At 37.0% G+C, this 18,197-nt stretch overlaps 1 protein-coding gene across 26 annotated transcripts in view; it reads left to right on the forward strand.

The window, feature by feature from the left end:
* NRXN1 (neurexin 1) overlaps nucleotides 1-18,197 on the forward strand; it is a 1,142,850-nt gene that overhangs the window by 1,100,480 nt on the left and 24,173 nt on the right. For 17 of the 26 annotated variants that reach the window (XM_086701118.1, XM_086701129.1, XM_086701123.1 and 14 more), the window contains one exon: nucleotides 17,415-17,502. In XM_086701118.1, coding sequence (XP_086557244.1) covers nucleotides 17,415-17,502 — 88 coding nt within the window. The remainder of the gene's footprint in view (nucleotides 1-17,414; nucleotides 17,503-18,197) is intronic. The other 9 variants (XM_086701120.1, XM_086701130.1, XM_025931948.2 and 6 more) reach the window with 1 other exon arrangement.

Consider the following 18,197-nt stretch of genomic DNA (forward strand, 5'->3'; position numbering starts at 1 on the left):
AAGATTCTATAGATTTGAGGAATGGCAAATAAGATTACTCTTTGAAGCAGTAGTTAATTGGGCAGAAACTAGAGTCTTCACGATAGAAGTATTAGGAACTTAATTTTTTAGTGAAGCCCTCACACTTCCTTTTTAATTGTGTTGGTTTTGTTGGTGTTGTTTTTGTATTTTACTTTAATTTTCTCTTCTAAATCAAGGGTATATAATATTTGTTGATGTTGAAATTATTATTTGTTGTTATCCTAATCTTTTGGATTCAGTATTCAAGGATAAATAATGGAAGGGTAGGCAAAAATGGTGTCACTAATAATAAACTGTCCCATGACAACTTCCTTACTTTAGATTATGGTGAAATAGTCAATATTCTAACCACCTTAAAGCCACTAATGGTTTTAGATAGAAACTGTCACATTTAGCTGAAAAGTAAATTGTTGAGAACCAGTACATTTCACTTCATTGATTAAAGCACCAGGCCCTGTATATTTTTGTTTCATCTGTGGCTGTCAGCAGGGCATTTCATGAAATAGAAGATTATTGTATTTATTTATGTATGTATATACTCATATAGTTTTAAAACTTTTAACTTTGAAATGATTAAAGATTCACACAGTTACAAAGAAAAATGCAGGGATATCCCTTACATCCTTTACCCAACTCTCCTTGTGTTAACATCTTCCATAACTGTAGTCCAATATCAAAACCAGACTATTGACATTACTATAAATCATAGAGCTTTTTTAGATTTTACTGATTACACATACACTTATTTGTATATGTGTGGCTGTATGCGATTTTATCATATGCATAGCTTCTTATAACCACCACCACAAAGTATTTAATTGCACCATTAGTAAAAGAACTCCCTGTGTTATACCCTTGATTAATTAGATTTTAAGGGGACCTGGGTCATCTGCCCTAACCTACTTTATTGGGATGGGGAGTGTTTTGCCTCAGGTCAATTGGTTAGATAGTGATTGAATTCCTAGTTGGCTCAGAATGCTGTGTCCTGTCCCAGACCACTTTCAGACATCCCACCTTTCATTCTCAATTTGTAAAGTTAGGCAATTATTTTTCTATAATTAAAAAAAAAATTGTTAAATGTTTATTCAGTTTTGAAAGACAGAGAGTGAGTGGGGGAGGGGCAGAGAAGGAGACACAGAATCTGAAGCAGGCTCCAGGTTCTGAGCTGTCAGCACAGAGCCCAACACTAGCTGGAACTCACCAACTGTGAGGTCATGACCTGAGCCGAAGTTGGGTGCTTAACTGACTGAGCCACCCAGGTGCCCCACTACAATTTTAAAGATAAGAGAATTGAAGCAAACAAAAGTTTTAAGGTAGTTCAATTGTACAATTTCATCACAATTCTGGACTTTAAAAAAAATCAGATATTCCAATCCTATTAATGGATGCATAACAGATTAAGGGAACATTAACCATCAGCGTGAGCATTATTGATATTTCACACAAAGCATGTATGTGATACATGCAATCCACGTTGCTTCATAGGGATTCAGCATGCTGGCTGAGAGGGAGAAGGTAGTCAGTTGTCATCTGTAAAGAATCCCAGAGATTTAGCTACAAATTATATAATCAGTACTCTCCATCAAAAGAATGGAATGTCTCCTCCCTCCCATTCACACACAAACACACCAGATAATGTAGGAATTTGTTTTCCTTTCCATTTTGCCTTTAATGCTTACATTAATTTAGTTACCTCTTATACAACTATTGAGGTGAGGTATTGGAGTTGGAAACAGGGGTATCCTCTTTGGAACAAGTTTCAATGCTACTTACTTTGGGAATGAATCTGGTTATAGAAGAGCAGAACAGAAATTATTTGGAAAGATTGGAGGATCAAAGACTTTTCTACTATATCAGCATCATAGAAATTAGAGATGCAAAAAACCCATTAGCTGATTTGCCCTATTTCCATGGAAATTGCAGTGAACATTTTTCAAAAGACCTAATCTATTTTTGTTTGAAATAAATGGGAACTCAATGTATATTCTTGTTAGAGCTTGAAACTGCTGATTGTTGTGTTTTCTGGGTTGTTTTTCTTTTTAGATCCACTTGACAGTTTGCATAGCTAATTATTACGTTCTCATTGTTTAATCTCAGCATTCCTGTAGGCTTTTTACAATGGGGGAGAGTGGAGAGCAGGACTCCAGTTTAAAGTACATCAACAAGCTGTTAAATCAAGGAGTGGGGTGGGGGGAGGGATGGAGAGAATGAGTGTGTGTGTGTGTGTGTGTGTGTGTGTGTGTGTGTGTGTGTTTTCTGGAAGATGCGTCAATGTTAAAGCAGCAAAGTGGATTTTAAATAACTACCAGGCTTTGGTAGCTATAACACTTTTGTGAAGGTTTTCTTGGTAACCAACTACAGAAAATAGTGGAGTCGCTTGTGGCCTCATTTTATGTAGGGCACTTTGTATCATGATGGGTCATTTGCAACAAAGCTTTTGCTAGGAACACTAAAGAACATGCAATCTTAGAAATCCAGTTTGTTTGTTTGTTTGTTTGTTTGTTTGTTTGTTTGCTGGTGAATGAACTTTCAAAAAATATTGACTTAATTTGCAGAGTACAATTTTGGATGGAAGGACCCTAATAATTTGAAGACAATTTGTTACGACTTATCTCTTATACCAAATAGATAGTTTTAAAATTTTCCTTTTTTAGTATTCTGTGAGTTCCATTTATGGGGAAGAATGCTTTTGTCAAGAGTCACTGGTTTTATTGCTAATGTATCATGAAACCATTGTGGAGGATTCAGAATTTAGAAGCATCAAGTGAACCATTTAAGACCAATTGAAGTAGTGATGGTTCAAATGAGATAAAATTACTTTTTTTGTATGTCTTCTCATTGGTGGTGGTGGTGGTATTGCTTTTGGTAGGGGGTGTTTGAAATACTGACTAGAATTACAGACTTCACCTTCTTTCCTGCATTACAGGGTAGGACTCTTCTAAAAAGATGCTCCACAATTCATTAGACTGAAAGTTTGCTTTAACAGAGCATTCCTAAATAATTATCATGCTTCTTTAAGGATATGTTCATTTTAGATGAGAAAATTAAGGTAAAAATACAGTAGAAAATTTTTAGAGTTAATTCATATTGAGAGTGAACCCTGTGTTTACAACAATGGTGAAAATGTTTATTGTTGTATTTGTGTATACAGCTTCCCTTAGAGCAGCCAAACTAGTGAGAATGACCAGCTAGGAGCAGATAATGAATGACTTGGATCTCTATATTTGCATAGATGAGTAGATAAATGGATGGATGGGTGGATGGATGGATAGATAGAGAAATACTATCTTGTGGTTTCTAGTTGCTATAAGCAACAGAGACAGTTATTTCCAAGCCTTTCAAGACACAATGAATGGCAAACATTGTGTGCCTAGCAATTTGAACCTCCACATAAGAACTCGTTGAATGCTTGAGAGCTAAGATGAAACTCATACACATTCTTGCAAACCATTGCCATGGCAACATACTTAAAATTTCCAAGGTCTGTCTCCCTCGAGTCTGCACCTGCAGTTAGCTTATTGTGAAACAAAAAAGAAGGCTTTCCAACTTCAAAATGCTTTGGAATGGTTGGAAGTATGTTTTGAAATAAAGTGGAGTTTAAAAGTTGAAAAGCAAAATTGAACATTCAGGAGAAAAGTACATTTGCATTCTTCATGCAATATTTAGCTTTTTTTCTCCTCCTACTTCACAATATTCTAGGCGAGGGTAAATGTGGATAGTCTACCTATTGTAGTTATTAGGATATTATGGTTTTTCCCACTTTAGTGAAAAACCTGCTGCCTCCTGGCATGCTAGGTAACATATGTACATGTCCTATGTAATAATAATGGAGGCAAGAATAGCTAAGATTTACTTAGTGTTTATTATGCAACAACAACAGTGTTAAGCGCTTCATTGATCATGATTTTCTTAATTCTTAAAAGTACACTGCTGAAATTGGTACTGCATCCTTCCCATTTTACAAATCATTCAAGTTCTAATAACTCCAGATTTAAACTCTGACTCTAATGTTTATGCACCAAATCACTGGATGCAGTGTTACAAGCTCCCATAATCAGTCCCAGCACTCCCCAATTTGTTAAGTGAAGAGCTGGTTCTAGGAGACCAGGAAAGGACATACCACAGACAGAATCTCTCTACTCAGAATACAGAGTTAATCATGAATACAGCTAAACCCTTGCACGGCAGAACCCGTTCTACCCATAAGAACAAGCAGACACAGTCCCCAATCTTTAGGTGGCTTGGTCACAGACAGTAAGGCAGCCACTTTCCTTATTCTCTTGCTCATCTCTCTCCCAGCAACCTCAGTGGAACACTCAGAAAATAGATTGAGGTATTTGGAGTCTAGTTCCAATAAGGTTCCTTGGACTTAATGAAATAAGAAAAGCCTTGTTGAGAATTATCATGGTAAAAAATGTTACTGAGTGGGCAACTTAGAAATAAACACATACCTTCATAAGGAGCTATGTATTTTGAGGAAACTAACAGGTCTCTGTATGTTAAGCCACAAGCCTTGGCTGAATGCTTTAAGCAGCTGGGCTTTCCTGTTTGAGAACTTCTCTGACCCTTTTTTTCCTAGAGCCAGTTTATTATTTTTCAAAATAGTTAGAGAACCTTAATTATCTGGATTTCCAGCTCAAAGCAGATCAAAGGAGTGATTTTGGAAAGGGAAAAGGGTGTGGATAAAGGCTGACATGGATAGACAAAAGAGAAAACTAGTAAGAGCAGGCATTGATTAAAAACTAAAAGAGAAGCATGAGGACCTAGGGCACAGGGCATCTGCCTACACTTCGGCATCTGAGATCACCGCTGTGTTGCAGGTTCTGATGTTTCTAACAGTGATACCAAACCATCAAGAAAAGCTTATCTTCTGAACCTTCCGTTTATAAGGTGACGCTTCTGCTATTTCAAAAGTTCTCATGATGACAACTGGCATTTTTTTGTGTGACTAGAAAGCGTATTTACTGTCCTAAATCAGCAGACATCCCAGAATTCAGAATTAAGCAAATGGGGCATAGGTTGCGGGTGAAGGAAAGTGCACATCTAAGCAGGAGAGGTATGATAGCAAGTTGGAGGAAATGTGTCAGAACTGAGTGGAACAGACTGTAAATGCAGGGCTGGAGAGAGAAGAGCCGTCCAGGAGAGGACATGGTTAATCACTTAGTCATCGAAGTGTGTTACATGTGAATTTTACTTATCACAGTGCTTTTAATGGCCAAAATGATAATAATAATAATAATAATAATAATAATAATAATAAGTGAATAGTCGCTGAAGAGGAAGTCATTAAACAATCGCTTAGCCAAATAAAACACTCGAATACCTGTGGGAAGAGTTCAGTCAGATTTCACCTAAATGAAATGTGCACACAAAGACAAGAACTCTAAGGAAGTGCCTAGTCCCCAACCGAAGACAATTAGCAGAATTCTCCTGTAGCATCTGCGTGCACATTCTTCAGTCAGTCCTTGGGCTTGGCAGGGGCTGCTGAGTGCTCTCTGGTCTGATCTGACGTCGGGTGATGTAGGCAAACTTCATTCCCTGGTACTTATCAAAGGCCTTGTGTAAAATTTTCAGTAAAACTTAGGGCAGAATGGCAAAAGGCAAATCATGTTTGAGAAACTTGGGAAAAGCAGTAAGTGATTCCTGCTGCTGTTTTTATCTTCCTCTTACCCAAACATGGAACTGGGAGCAATGGAGGGAGGAGGATGCCAATTGAATAGAAGGCCAGGAGGCAGGCTCACATTCGGAATCCAACGCTGAGCCAGGTAGTGATTGGATCCCCACACCTGACCAGGCCGCATTAGTCTCCCTCTCTTTACTGTAAGGGAACTGGAACAGATATCTCAGTGAGTCTCCAAGCTCTGAAACAAAGACAATTTGATGAATTCTAGGTTACATCAAACAGCTAGGGAGAAAAGAAGAGCTTCCTGGCTTTTCAGTGTATTCAGATGTGATGTTTTTTGGGGTGTTTTAAAAAGTGCTCTCGGCCAAAGCATAAGAGACTCTTAAAAACTGAGAACAAACTGAGGGTTGATGGGGGGGGGGGGTGGAAGGGAGGGAAGGGTAGGTGATGGGCATTGAAGAAGGCATCTTTTGGGATGAGCACTGGGTGTTGTATGGAAACCAATTTGGCAATAAATTTCATATATTAAAAAATAAAATAAAAAAATAAAAATAAATAAAAAGTGCTCTCATATCAAATATGTAATTTGCTCTGTTTATAAAATGTTTAAACATGGAGGTGTGGATTTAAGTTGGAAATTACACCTCCTTTGTGAAGAGAATATCTGTGTCTAAAGATCTCAGGAGATCTCTGTCTTCCAAGGCTATTCTTTATATGCATATCATTGAAAGGTAGTCCAGAACAAAGGGAAGTTACTGACTCTGTGGGATAATAAGAAATATATGTTTGGTCTTTGTTCCCACTTCCTGACATAGCTCCTAAGTCCCTTGGACTTTCCTGGGTGCAAGGAGCATCTTTTGTTCTAATAAGTACATGCTTGGTAGGTTTGTAGATAGTTTTAGAATATCTAAAGCCATAGTTAGAAGCCTAGAACTTTAAACCCCCACCCCCATCCCTAACCTTCCCAGGAGGGGAGAGGAGTTCAGGATTATAATTCATCATGCCTGCATGATGAAGCCTTCATAAAAACCCCTACATGACAGAATTAGGAGAGCTTCAGAGCTGATAAAGTCATGAAGGTGCTGGAAAGGTGACCCACCTGGAGAGGGCATGGAAGCTCCATATCCCCCCACCCCCTGCCTATCTTGCCCTTTGCATCTCTTCCATTTGGCTGTTTCTGAGTTACATCTGTTTATAATAAGCCAGTAGATGAAAAAAAAAAAAAAAAAAGATCTCAGTAGTCCAGTGGAGGAACAACCCTTCCCCCATGTTGTAGGGAGAGGAAAGTGAGAGCCAGCTATGTCTATATAATAAATATTGTCAAAATACCTTCTAAGTGCCAGCCACTGTGCTAGACAGGGCCTTTCTAGCCCTAGAGAATTTAGTGCTCTGTATAGTCCTGTGTAATAGGGGTAAATCACTTCATTTGTATTTAGGAAGAAACCTAGAGAAGTTAGGGAACTTGTCCAAAGTCTCACATCTAATAAGTGGCAGAGCTGGGACTTCTGCCCTATCTGTATAACTCACACCTGTCCACCTCCTTCCATGTTCTGTGGACAGGGCTCAGTGGAGAGCAGCTTTCTGCTCATAGACAGCCTCCATTTGCCACATTCCTGAAGTTATCCACGCAACTCAAAGTAGAAATGTCTGGCTCTCTGTTATATTCTTCCACTGCATAACTCTTATTAATCAAAGATATTCAATAAATGATTATAAGTGGATGAATGAACTAATGAAAGAGCAAATTCATGGAAGAATCAGTCAAAAGATCTCAATTTTATGAATTCTATCCAATACATATTTCTTGGTCTAAATTTGATGGCTGGTCTCAACCAGCCCTTATATTCATCCAGTTTATTTCAGGAGGAAAATAAAACTTTCATCTTGTAGTTAGGTACTAAAGAAAAACATAGAGGTATAGTTTCTTTACAATAAACAAAAGTATTTACAATGCAAGACTATTGTAGTAGAGTTCTGAGGAGATAGGCAGAATTAGGGGCAGTGAAGGGGGGGACCCAGAATTATAGTCAACTATTTTTTCTCAGTTTTTTTCTATAAAGCAAGCTATATCTTGCTTTCTCAAAGGACAGGACTGCTTCATAAAAACAGGCAGACCAACTTATTGCAAGATATTTTTAGCTCTTCCTTCTTTCTAACTTTCAGTCTTTCTCTCTTTTCAGTTAAAGGTAATGTCACTTCTTGCTACTTCTCTACCATAAATTTTCAGCCTTTAGGTATAATGTGGAAACCAGTTATAAAGTTTCATTGTCACTTCTAGAGATGTTAGAGGCAGATAAAATCTTTGAAAAAGTGTGATTTTTTGCCACAATTCTCATCTCCCACTCTTACGAGTCATACTCCTGGAAAATAATCTATACTTGTTCACTCTTATTTAGAGACTTAATTAACTGTTATGAATGAGAAATTGTGACAAACATAGACCTCAGTGTAGTGAGCTTAGAGAAGATGACCATCAGGAGTAAGGTTATTTGACATGATTCTACCAATTCAAGTGTCATGAGTAACATTTCTTCTGTTTTTAAAATCAAGATGAATCATGCACTCTGAACTTTATTTCCACAATCATACTTATTTTCATAAAAGGTTTAGAGTGTGATGACTTTTCTCACCTTTACTGAAGTATAATTGACAAATAAAAATTGTATACACTTAAGTACATGACAATGGCTTGATATATGTATACATTGTGACATAATTCACCGCAATCAGTGGTGATGACATTTTAAATCAACTCTACTGAACTCTTGTGATAGATATCTTGGGGATGTTAAGCATGGAAAAAAAACTCTATCCCACAGAAGTACATGAGATAAGATAAAGCATACATCTAAACAGTTCCCAAACTTGTAGATTTCAATGTAATTTTGAAAGGCAAATACCTCCACTGTTTTGATGTACTGAGAAAATATTTCGGTCTTAACTAGTGTATTGTTTATTATTATTATTACTATTTTAAAAGAGAGAATTAGCACACACTCAAGTTGGGGAGAGGAAGGGAGAGAGGAGGAGAGAAAATCCCAAGCAGGCTCTGTGCTGTCAGCCAGAGCCCAATGCCAGTTTCTATCCCATGAAACATGAAATCATGACCTGAGCCGAAATCAAGAGTCAGACACTTAATTGACTGAGCCACTCAGGTGCCCCTAAGCTAATTAGTATATTGTTAATCCATAGAGAAGACACAACCATAAGCAGTGTCATGTTGTAACTATAGATACAATCATTATAATAGGGAGCATTATGTGGCAGGGGTCAAACCTAAAGTACATCTCTTCCTCTCAGCTTCTTTTCCCTTCCTTCTCCTTCTCTCTCTCTCTCTCTCTCTCTCTCTCTCTCTCTCTGTCTCTCTCTCTCTGTCTCTATCTCTATCTCTGTCTGTCTCTCCCTCCCTCCCTCCTTTGATTAATAGTGTTTGCTAAGTGATCTGTATTTCCCACTCACCTGTTCATTTAGATGCTCTAGTTATAATAGGGCATGCATTAGAAATAAACTGTGGATGCAGAGATAAAGGAAATGAAGTTGTCACCTAGGTCCCAGGAAAGTGAGTAAGGAGGAGAACTTGAGAGGACATCAGTGTCCTTGCATCTGTATGGTGACTCTCCAGGACATGAGGCCTGGAGAGGAGGGAATGACAGTGCCAAGTATGGATTGGTACTACCTACCTTGTACATTACCAGTGAAATTGACACATACACCCTAAATAAACAATGCTGAAATGAATCCTATTCTGGTATAAAGGGAATCAGCCCAAGCATAACAGCATTTATGAGAGGGGCTAGTTGGATGAGAGAAACAGATCCCATTTAACTGGGGGTACACTCAGAGGATTTCGGGACATGAAAATGAAAGTTATTCAGTTAAGTGGAGAGTCGGCTGCCCTTTTTGAACTCTCCCCAGAACTATTCTTTATAGTGTAATATGAAGAGAAAAAATAATTCCTTATTAGTTGTAATAATAGCATAGAAATACCACATTGTGGGAACTTGGATATTTCCAGAGTGCTTTCACGCATGTCAAATTTGATCCCTACAACATCCCTGTGAAATAGAGAAGTTATTATCATTCACATATAAAAATGATTGTATATAAATATATAGTACATATATGTTTACATGTATATACTTACATGTATAGCATACATTTTCTTAAGTACTGTTGAGAACACAGAAACTAGTCTCCTTATATGTGTGTGTGTTTTCTTCATGACAATTTTAGTGGTTACTTATCTCAAATCCAATAATTTCCTTTGCCACCTTTTAATTTATCTTAAATGTATTTCATTGTGTATCTTTATAGACTATATCACATCCTTTAGAGAACAAAATGGTTTTGGATGGATGGATGGGTGGTGAATGGATAGATGAAAGTCATCTGGGGTAGGATAAGACAAAATCACAACCTATTGTGGTCAGTATAGTCTCATAGTTTTGCCATTAATTAGCACTATCATTGTGGTCAAACAAAAACTATTTTGTAGCTTCTGTTTCTTGATATATAAAGTGACAAGTTTAGACTAAGGATCACTAAGGTCTGGCCCATCACAAGAAGATGTGTGACTGCTTGACTAAAACATGGTTCATTCTATCCCCTAACATGTTAGATGCCAACAATGAAAGCTTGAAGTTTGGAAACATGTTAGTTAACACTATCCATCATTGGCATTTTACAATTACAAAATATCTGTTTGGGCATCATTAGCAGTAAGTATTTTCAGTTCAACATGTGTGACGAATTAGTTCATTCAGTCACAATGGTTGGAGTAGAGATCCATATAGACTTACCTAGAAACCTAGATTTGCACTGTAAACATCTGTCAGTATTCATTTAATTTGGAAACGGCCAAACTCAGTGCAGAATTTTGGACTCATGTCCAAAAGCAAATCAAATAGAGAGGGAACACAGTTTGTCACATACATATTCTGACTTCTTTTTTAGCATTTCCACTCCACTACCAGCTGCCTTTGGAGGTCTTATACCCCAAAATTCTAATTAATGCAAATCCAGGAGAATAGGTTATTACAATACCTATCTGAAAATTTAAACTGCACTTTAACTTTTTCTTTTGGCCAGCTCTCCTACATTACTTTGGCTAAAAATGTAAATGCAATATGAGCAATAAAGGTCATTAGTAGCTTAAAGAAATAGTACAAGAGATATACTATCTTTTTGAAAACATAAACTTAATTTCAAGTTTTATGACACCAGGTTTCTCCTTTGCAGGTTTACTACTTTGCATAACTTTGCTAAAATATGATGTCCTTTTTTGACTAAGCGGAAATCCTCATTCTTTTCTTTCTTGCATATTTCCTTTAAATTCACTTTTTTGTGGCATTATTTCCACATTCCAATCTTCCCTTTTGATTTTTGCCTGTTCAGATGACCACTATCAAATCCATATAAAATGCATGTTAAAATGAGTAAGATATTGTGATCTCTTTACCATGGTGGGGTTTTTCTATCCAACCCACTTTTACTGTTCTGGAACCATTGCATACATTTTAAATAGTCAAGAAAATTTTGAAGAAATTGAATGGCTTTCAAGTCTGCCTTTTCCCCCAAGCAGACAGATGATTTATGGTCACTTTTTGTAATAACCTTAGGCATCAATTGGGGAAAAAAAAAAACATTAAAGAAATGTGAAAGCTGGCTGTTTTCAGAAATATTAAGCTTTGCCCTAAATATTCATGAATGCTAGTGTTCAAACATTCAAATTGGGTAAATGAGTGTACAAATGGGTATTTTTTTTGAGCATGCACTTAACTGTAGTGCTCAGAATAATAGCACCTCCACCTACATTCTGCATAAGCATGTTATTAGTGAATATTTAATGAAGTAATAGTTATGGGAGCACTGCTACATTTCAAGAAAGCTAAGCCATTTGAATTGAATTGATTGTTACTTGTATCAGTGAGTGATTTGTTCCTGTGCTTTACAGAACAGAGTAAGCACAATAAGTTATTTACAGGTGGGAACTACAATTTATACCCTGCTAAGTAGTGACCATATTTTGTGCCCATCAGAAAATGCTATGTATACATGAGGTATACATGAAGTGTTTCTTTTCGTTGATAACTAATTGAGCCTCACTTTTTTTTGTTATTCATGTGCTGGAGCTAAAATTCATACTTCCCATGTTAGATCTCACTTCATTGCTTTTATTTTTATTAGATTAGTTAGCCATGGAATTGACATCTTTATGTGGCATCTACTACTCAGAGAAATAATTGACAAATAAGAACCAAAAGCTTGACTGAGACCATGGAAACTACCATAAAATCTATGCAGAGACTCCAAACTCATTTTGCACCTTTAATAGGATTGTTGATTGTGTTTTTAAGTTTTTTTTAACATTTGTTTATTTTTGAGAGAGAGAGCGAGAGAGCGCAAGCATGGGAGGGGTAGAGAGGAAAGGAGACACAGAATCTGAAACAGGTTCCAGGCTCTGAGCTGTCAGCATGGGGCTGAAACCCACGAACCATGAGGTTATGACCTGAGCCAAAGTGGGACGCTTAACCAACTGAGCCACCTAGGTCCCCAATAGGATTGTTGATTACCTGAAATTGCCAGTTTGATGTATCTTTATTGGTTTGATTTGGTCAAATTGACTCACAGTTCAGAAATTGTATATATGTGTTACAACTGGGTTATTTTTCTGCAGTTTTTCTCTTGGCAACTATTGTCACTTCCCCCACCCCCTAGAAACTTCTTGTCTTATAAATTATTAGTGCAATGTATTGAACTTGGCTTGGGCAGTCTATAACACTAATCATGAATTCTGACTTTTTTTTTCTTTTTTCATGAAAATGTGGCTGGCAATAAGTCTTTTCTGGAGAAACTGCCAGATTCAGTCCTGAAATCCAGACATGAATGCTCTCTCTCCTCCAGAACAGCTTCACATAGACAACAGTAACAGTAGGATCAAGTGCCCACCAATTAGCAAAACATGTCTCATATCAGCTAGGTGCATACTCAACCCTATCTCCTGTCTCAATTCAGTTTGAATGTTGATCACAGCAGTGAACGATTTGGGTAAATAATGCTATACAAGTGAACACCATTTATTGAGATATTTTTCAGTGTTGTATTTGGATGTATAGCCCTATAAACTCTTGTTGTTTAGAAATAAAGTTTCAATCACAATTTTAGAGTAAATCATGAATTTCTTTGTGGACCTCAAATTAATAGTGGGCATAATTTTGCATAGTGGAATTTGTTCTTTTGTCCTGATAGATTTTTCTTGTAGGTGTTTTCATCAGAATGTATCCGTCTTCAGTAAAGCTGTTTATCATGAGGAATAAAGTCTAGAGACGCTGTTCTTAGTGGAGATATAACATTACAGACTAAGTTTATCCTCTCATCATATCTTTTTAACACACAGATATGCATTTGTTCTGTATTTTAAAAAGTGATAGCAGGATGCCTGGATGGATCAGTTGGCTAAGCGTCCAGCTAGCTCTTAATTTTGACTCAGGTCGTGATCTCACATTTGATAAGATTGAGCCCCACGTCATTTGATAGGCTCTGCTCACAGCACGGAGCCTGCTTGAAATTCTCTCTCTCCCTCTCTCTCTCTCTGCCTCTCCTTACTTGCACTCTAAATAGTAAACTTTTTAAAAAAGTGATAGCAAGTGAATATGCAGCAAATTCCACCATTAAAAGTTGGGGGGAAGATGCCTGTAAGTAAGGAAAAAAAGAACAAAAATACACGAGTTTCTCTACTTTCTAACCCACCAAATGGTGTCTCTGGAATAACCCTGGCTTTTAAAGAAGTTAAATAAATTGGGATAACTTCTTACTATACACATCCTTTCTCCCACCCGTCCTGATTACATTTTTGTCTCTATAACATGTTGGTGTTTTACATGGAGCATGATGAATTAAGTTTCAGTGCCTTTATTTCTTGAATTCTATTCACGTCATTTTTTCCCCTAAAGGTAAGGAGACCTAGATATTTTTAGCAGACATTTTGAACAAGTACAGATGCTTGCTGCATGAATGTACAGGCCACTCTGATTTAGGGAAGACCAACATGGCACTTTGACCTGTGAGTGGTTAAATGCACAGTTAGGGACATTTGTCTAAATGGACATTTATGTAAAGCTAATGCTTTTGCTTGATTACTATTCTGTCTCTTTCAGCAGGTTGTCTCTTTTCTGGAAAAGGTTATAAACATCAGGGAAAGTATACTGAAGAATAGAATTGATTAATGTGACATATTTGAGTTTCTTTCTACCACTCTCTCAACAGCATGTCATAGAAAGACAGCTACAAACACAGTGAATTAAATTTAAATTACACAGCTTTGGCTAGAAGATTGTTCCGTTAATTCAGCCTCCAAAATGAAATTTGATTTTTTTTCCCTACACTGAAGCCACTTCCTGATTTTTCATAGAGTGATGATTTCTGCCAAGTCATCTATTGATTTGAGATCTTTTATTCAAAAGACTATTGCTGGTTTTCCATTTCTGAGAGAAAAAAAAATGAAAAACAAGGATGTATATTCATTATACCAGAAAAAGTATATTAAAAATTAAAATACAGTTTTACAATAGGGTCGTATTTGTACCGTAATTTTTTTTCTACTCAAGGAGGGCTATCCAGTACTATTTATTTCATGACATTTTTTGTTATCTTAGGTACTATGTTTTGTGAAAGATAACACTGAGAACATTCTCACACTTTCTGTTTACTGTGGAATTGTTCCAGAAGAATGTAGAAAATAGGTCAACTTTTTAAAGAAAATTTAAGTTGGGTGGCCTAAATAATTTAGTCTGCATGAAACACTGTCCACTGAGTCACACATTTTTAGTCCATGAATTTATTTTGAGAAGCAGCCTTCGTTATTTATATTTGATGTTTGATTTCTGATTCAGAATGTAAAACTAGCTGTGAGAGATGGAAGCTTAGTTCAACCAAGTACCAAGATAGCTACTGTATTTTGATATAACTACTTAACATGAGATCTGAAAAGTTGAAAATAATTCACACATAAAACTTCCGGCTTAACGTCTAAAATTATATTATTTAAAAATATAGTGCTAGAAAAGATGAAATCAGTGCTATATTTATTGAAATAATAACAATAATGTAATTGTTGATAGTATCACAGCTTTATAAGCATTTGCAGTGTGGTCCTGTTTTTGTGACTAATCCTTACAACAATAGGTACTCTTAGGCCCTCCATTTTTTTCACAGGCAAAAAATTAAGGCGCAGAACAAGTGTTACACTTCTAAAGCAGGGTTTCTCCACCTCTGCACCACTGACCTTGTGGCTCATAAAATCCTTTGTTGTGGAAGGGCTGTCATGCGCATTTTAGGATCTTTAGCAGCTTCCCAGGTCTCTGCTCATCAGACCCCAGTTGTAGCACACTGCCTCCATCAACCCCCCCCCCCCCCCCCCCGCCCAGTTGTGACAGCTGAAAATGTCTCTCCTCCTGCCCCAGGTGAAGGAGGAGAAAGGGGGCAATACCACTGCTGGGGTGTGAAGTACTGGGTTAAAGAATCTATTCTCATTGCCAGGTAGTATTCCATAGTATGTACAAACCACATCTTCTTTATCCATTCATCAGTTGATGGACATTTAGGCTCTTTCCATAATTTGGCTACCTTGAGAAGGTAACAGAAGGCCATGGGGGAAGGGAGGGGAAAAAAGAGTTACAAACAGAGAGGGAGGGAGGCAAACCATAAGAGACTCAAGAACAAACTGAGGGCTGATGGGGTTAGGGGAGAGGGGAAAATGGGTGATGGGCATTGAGGAGGGCATTTGTTGGGATGAGCCCTGGGTGTTGTATGTAAACCCATATGACAATAAATTATATATTTTTTTAAAAAAATAATCTATTCTCATCCTTCTCATCCTCCTCTTCCCCTGTCAAGAACAGAACAACAACCCTATACTGATTTCATGAATACAGTTAAAGTTCCTCAAGGAAATGAGAAATTCTTTTGTAACCTTGAAAGTAGCTTGAAAGAACTTCTACTGTGGTTGAGAAAAAAGTAGCTTTCCACTTGAGGTTGGCTTTAAAAAAAAAAAAAAGGCAGATAATCTGCTCTGGGGTGAACTGGAACAATTGACCTGCAAGACCTCATAATCCAATAACTTGCTATTATCAAGTCAGTTTGGATGTTATCCTGCAAAATGTGCTCATGCCAAGAGGAGGCTGGATTCTGCCTTTTGAAGCTCACTTTAATGAAAGATACCTGCGTGACCATCACACCAATTGCTGGTAGTTACAACTGACATGAACAGTTTCAGTTCCAGGAAAACTGATATTTTGAGCTCCCTCTTTTAAAATAGTAGCAGCAAAATAAATGAATCCAGTCTCCCAACTGTCTCTCAGGGGAATTAAGAACAAAATAACATGAAACCATCTCAAAATGGTACTTAAATGCTCGTATTTATTTAAAGTTACCTCATGAAGCCTTAGCAACTGAACAAATTCTTTATTTGAATGTGCAGCAGAATGTCCCTGCACTTGGAAAAACTTTAGGCTGAGTTCTTGTCACAAAAGTGTATCATCTTTTATCTTCATCATTTTCAAGGTGGCGCAGTTTTCCTGAGATTGATTTATTTATACTTTAATCTCTGACTATATTAAGTGATCCCTTAATTAAAGTAAGTCATGCCACATTTCTTTTTTTTTTTCTTTAATATAGGATCTCTATATATTATTGTGATTCCATTTTTAAATCAGGATTTCATCAGGGTTGGTGTTCTGAGTATTGTCTACACAATTATAATCCCCTTAATCCTTAGCCAATGTAATGAGACATTTTCTGTCATATATATGTTGAGTTCTGTACTTTAGCATTAGCCAAATCTGATGCAAACCTTCCCAGTTTCCATGCAATATCTATTCTGAGTTTACTGCTGCTTGTAAGTGGCAGTAAAGAACAACCTTTGGTGCTTGTAAATGTGTTGATGATGTGACCAACTGCTAGGATTTACATACTCTGCTTTTTATTACAGTGATGGTTATCTTTTTTTGCTGTAAGTGCAATGAAGCAACTAGAATGTCACAGAGAAAACTGTCACCTCCATCCTCTTGCCATAAAATATCATCCTGCTATACGCTTCTCATTTATCATGAAACCTCAATAATGAAAAGGACAATGGTGAAATGACATCTGCTACCTGAGTATTGCAAAAATAAGAATCAAGTGTGAAATCTCCCCACCCCCAATTCCTTAAATGGATATTTGCTTCCCTTTAACACATCAGTGAAATATATTCTCTACTTAATCTGTGTTTCCTAATAATGACAAGCTATATCTCAAAGATTCATCAAATTCTACCTAGTCGTGAATATAAAAGGTTATAGCTCTTCTGCTTTTAGGAAGCTAAGCACAAGTACTGCATAAAGCCTACTGATGCATACTTTGTAGCACTCCAGGGTTGTAATAAATTTCCAGTCATCTGCTTCTGGCAGGTTGTTTTAAACCTCTGTATGCTGCTGTGTGCAGCTATTCTGTGCAGTTGAATGGATGGGTATCTATAAGTTGGCTACGACCACTTCTGTGCCCTTATGTAAAATAAGCTGTAATCAACTTTTTACAAATATGTGAATTCTTTCATGAGAGATCTAAAATAGATTGAAAAATGTGGGCTCTGGGTTGTCATAAAGAGAAATAATGAATTGGGTTTCTCTACCTATCAGGAAAACACAAATGTGTTTCATGTGTCAATGAGACAAAGATAAGAGCATCTGTTATATCCCTTTAAATTAATCTACTTAATGTGATTCTTTTACAGACCACAGATGACATCCTTGTGGCCTCAGCAGAATGTCCCAGCGACGATGAGGACATTGACCCCTGTGAGCCGAGCTCAGGTGGGTTAGGTTAGTCGACTTTTTTTCTTACTTTTTTTGCTTTACTCTAAATCTTTGTTGCATGCTTTGGTCCTTAGAAGAGGCTTGCATTTATATCTAGAAGTCCACCCCATTGAACAATGCCTTATTGTGAGATAAGGGGTTTTGCTTTTTATGTGGATAAATTTCCCCACATTTATTGAAAAACAAATTTTAAAAACAAAACCCACCAAGATTATGTATTTCAGAAGAAGCAGTGGGGGACAGCACACAAGGCTGATATCTTACTGTTCACATTCCATTAACTCACAATGTAATTTTTGTGTATAACGGTATAATGGGCTTTCCCTTGGGTCACCTGTAGTAAAATTGTAAAGCTTAAAAATTGCCCTGCACTGTGGAGAATTATTTGACCTTTCTACTGACAAAAAGTCCCCACCACTCATTCTGCCAGCAAATTATCTTAAGTGATAAATTTCTGAATTTCAGAAGTAAGAGTATTATGGCAGTAGTAAAACAAACAGCAGGTAGAATCCTTGCTACATTGAATAGAGAAATATTTGAGTCTTGCCATGTCTCCCTAAATTTAAGTTGAGGCGTTTTAACTCTATTTGATATATAATTTCTCCTCCTTCTTTGTGATATGGTGTGACTGACTAACACATAAATACTGTTTCCAAAGCAGCTCTTTACCTTTAAGGGGTGGCTATGAACTCTGAAAATGA

The sequence above is a fragment of the Puma concolor genome, chromosome A3 (assembly GCF_028749965.1).
Source record: "Puma concolor isolate L17-30 chromosome A3, mPumCon1.1.hap2, whole genome shotgun sequence".
In the NCBI taxonomy this organism is placed as follows: domain Eukaryota; kingdom Metazoa; phylum Chordata; class Mammalia; order Carnivora; family Felidae; genus Puma; species Puma concolor.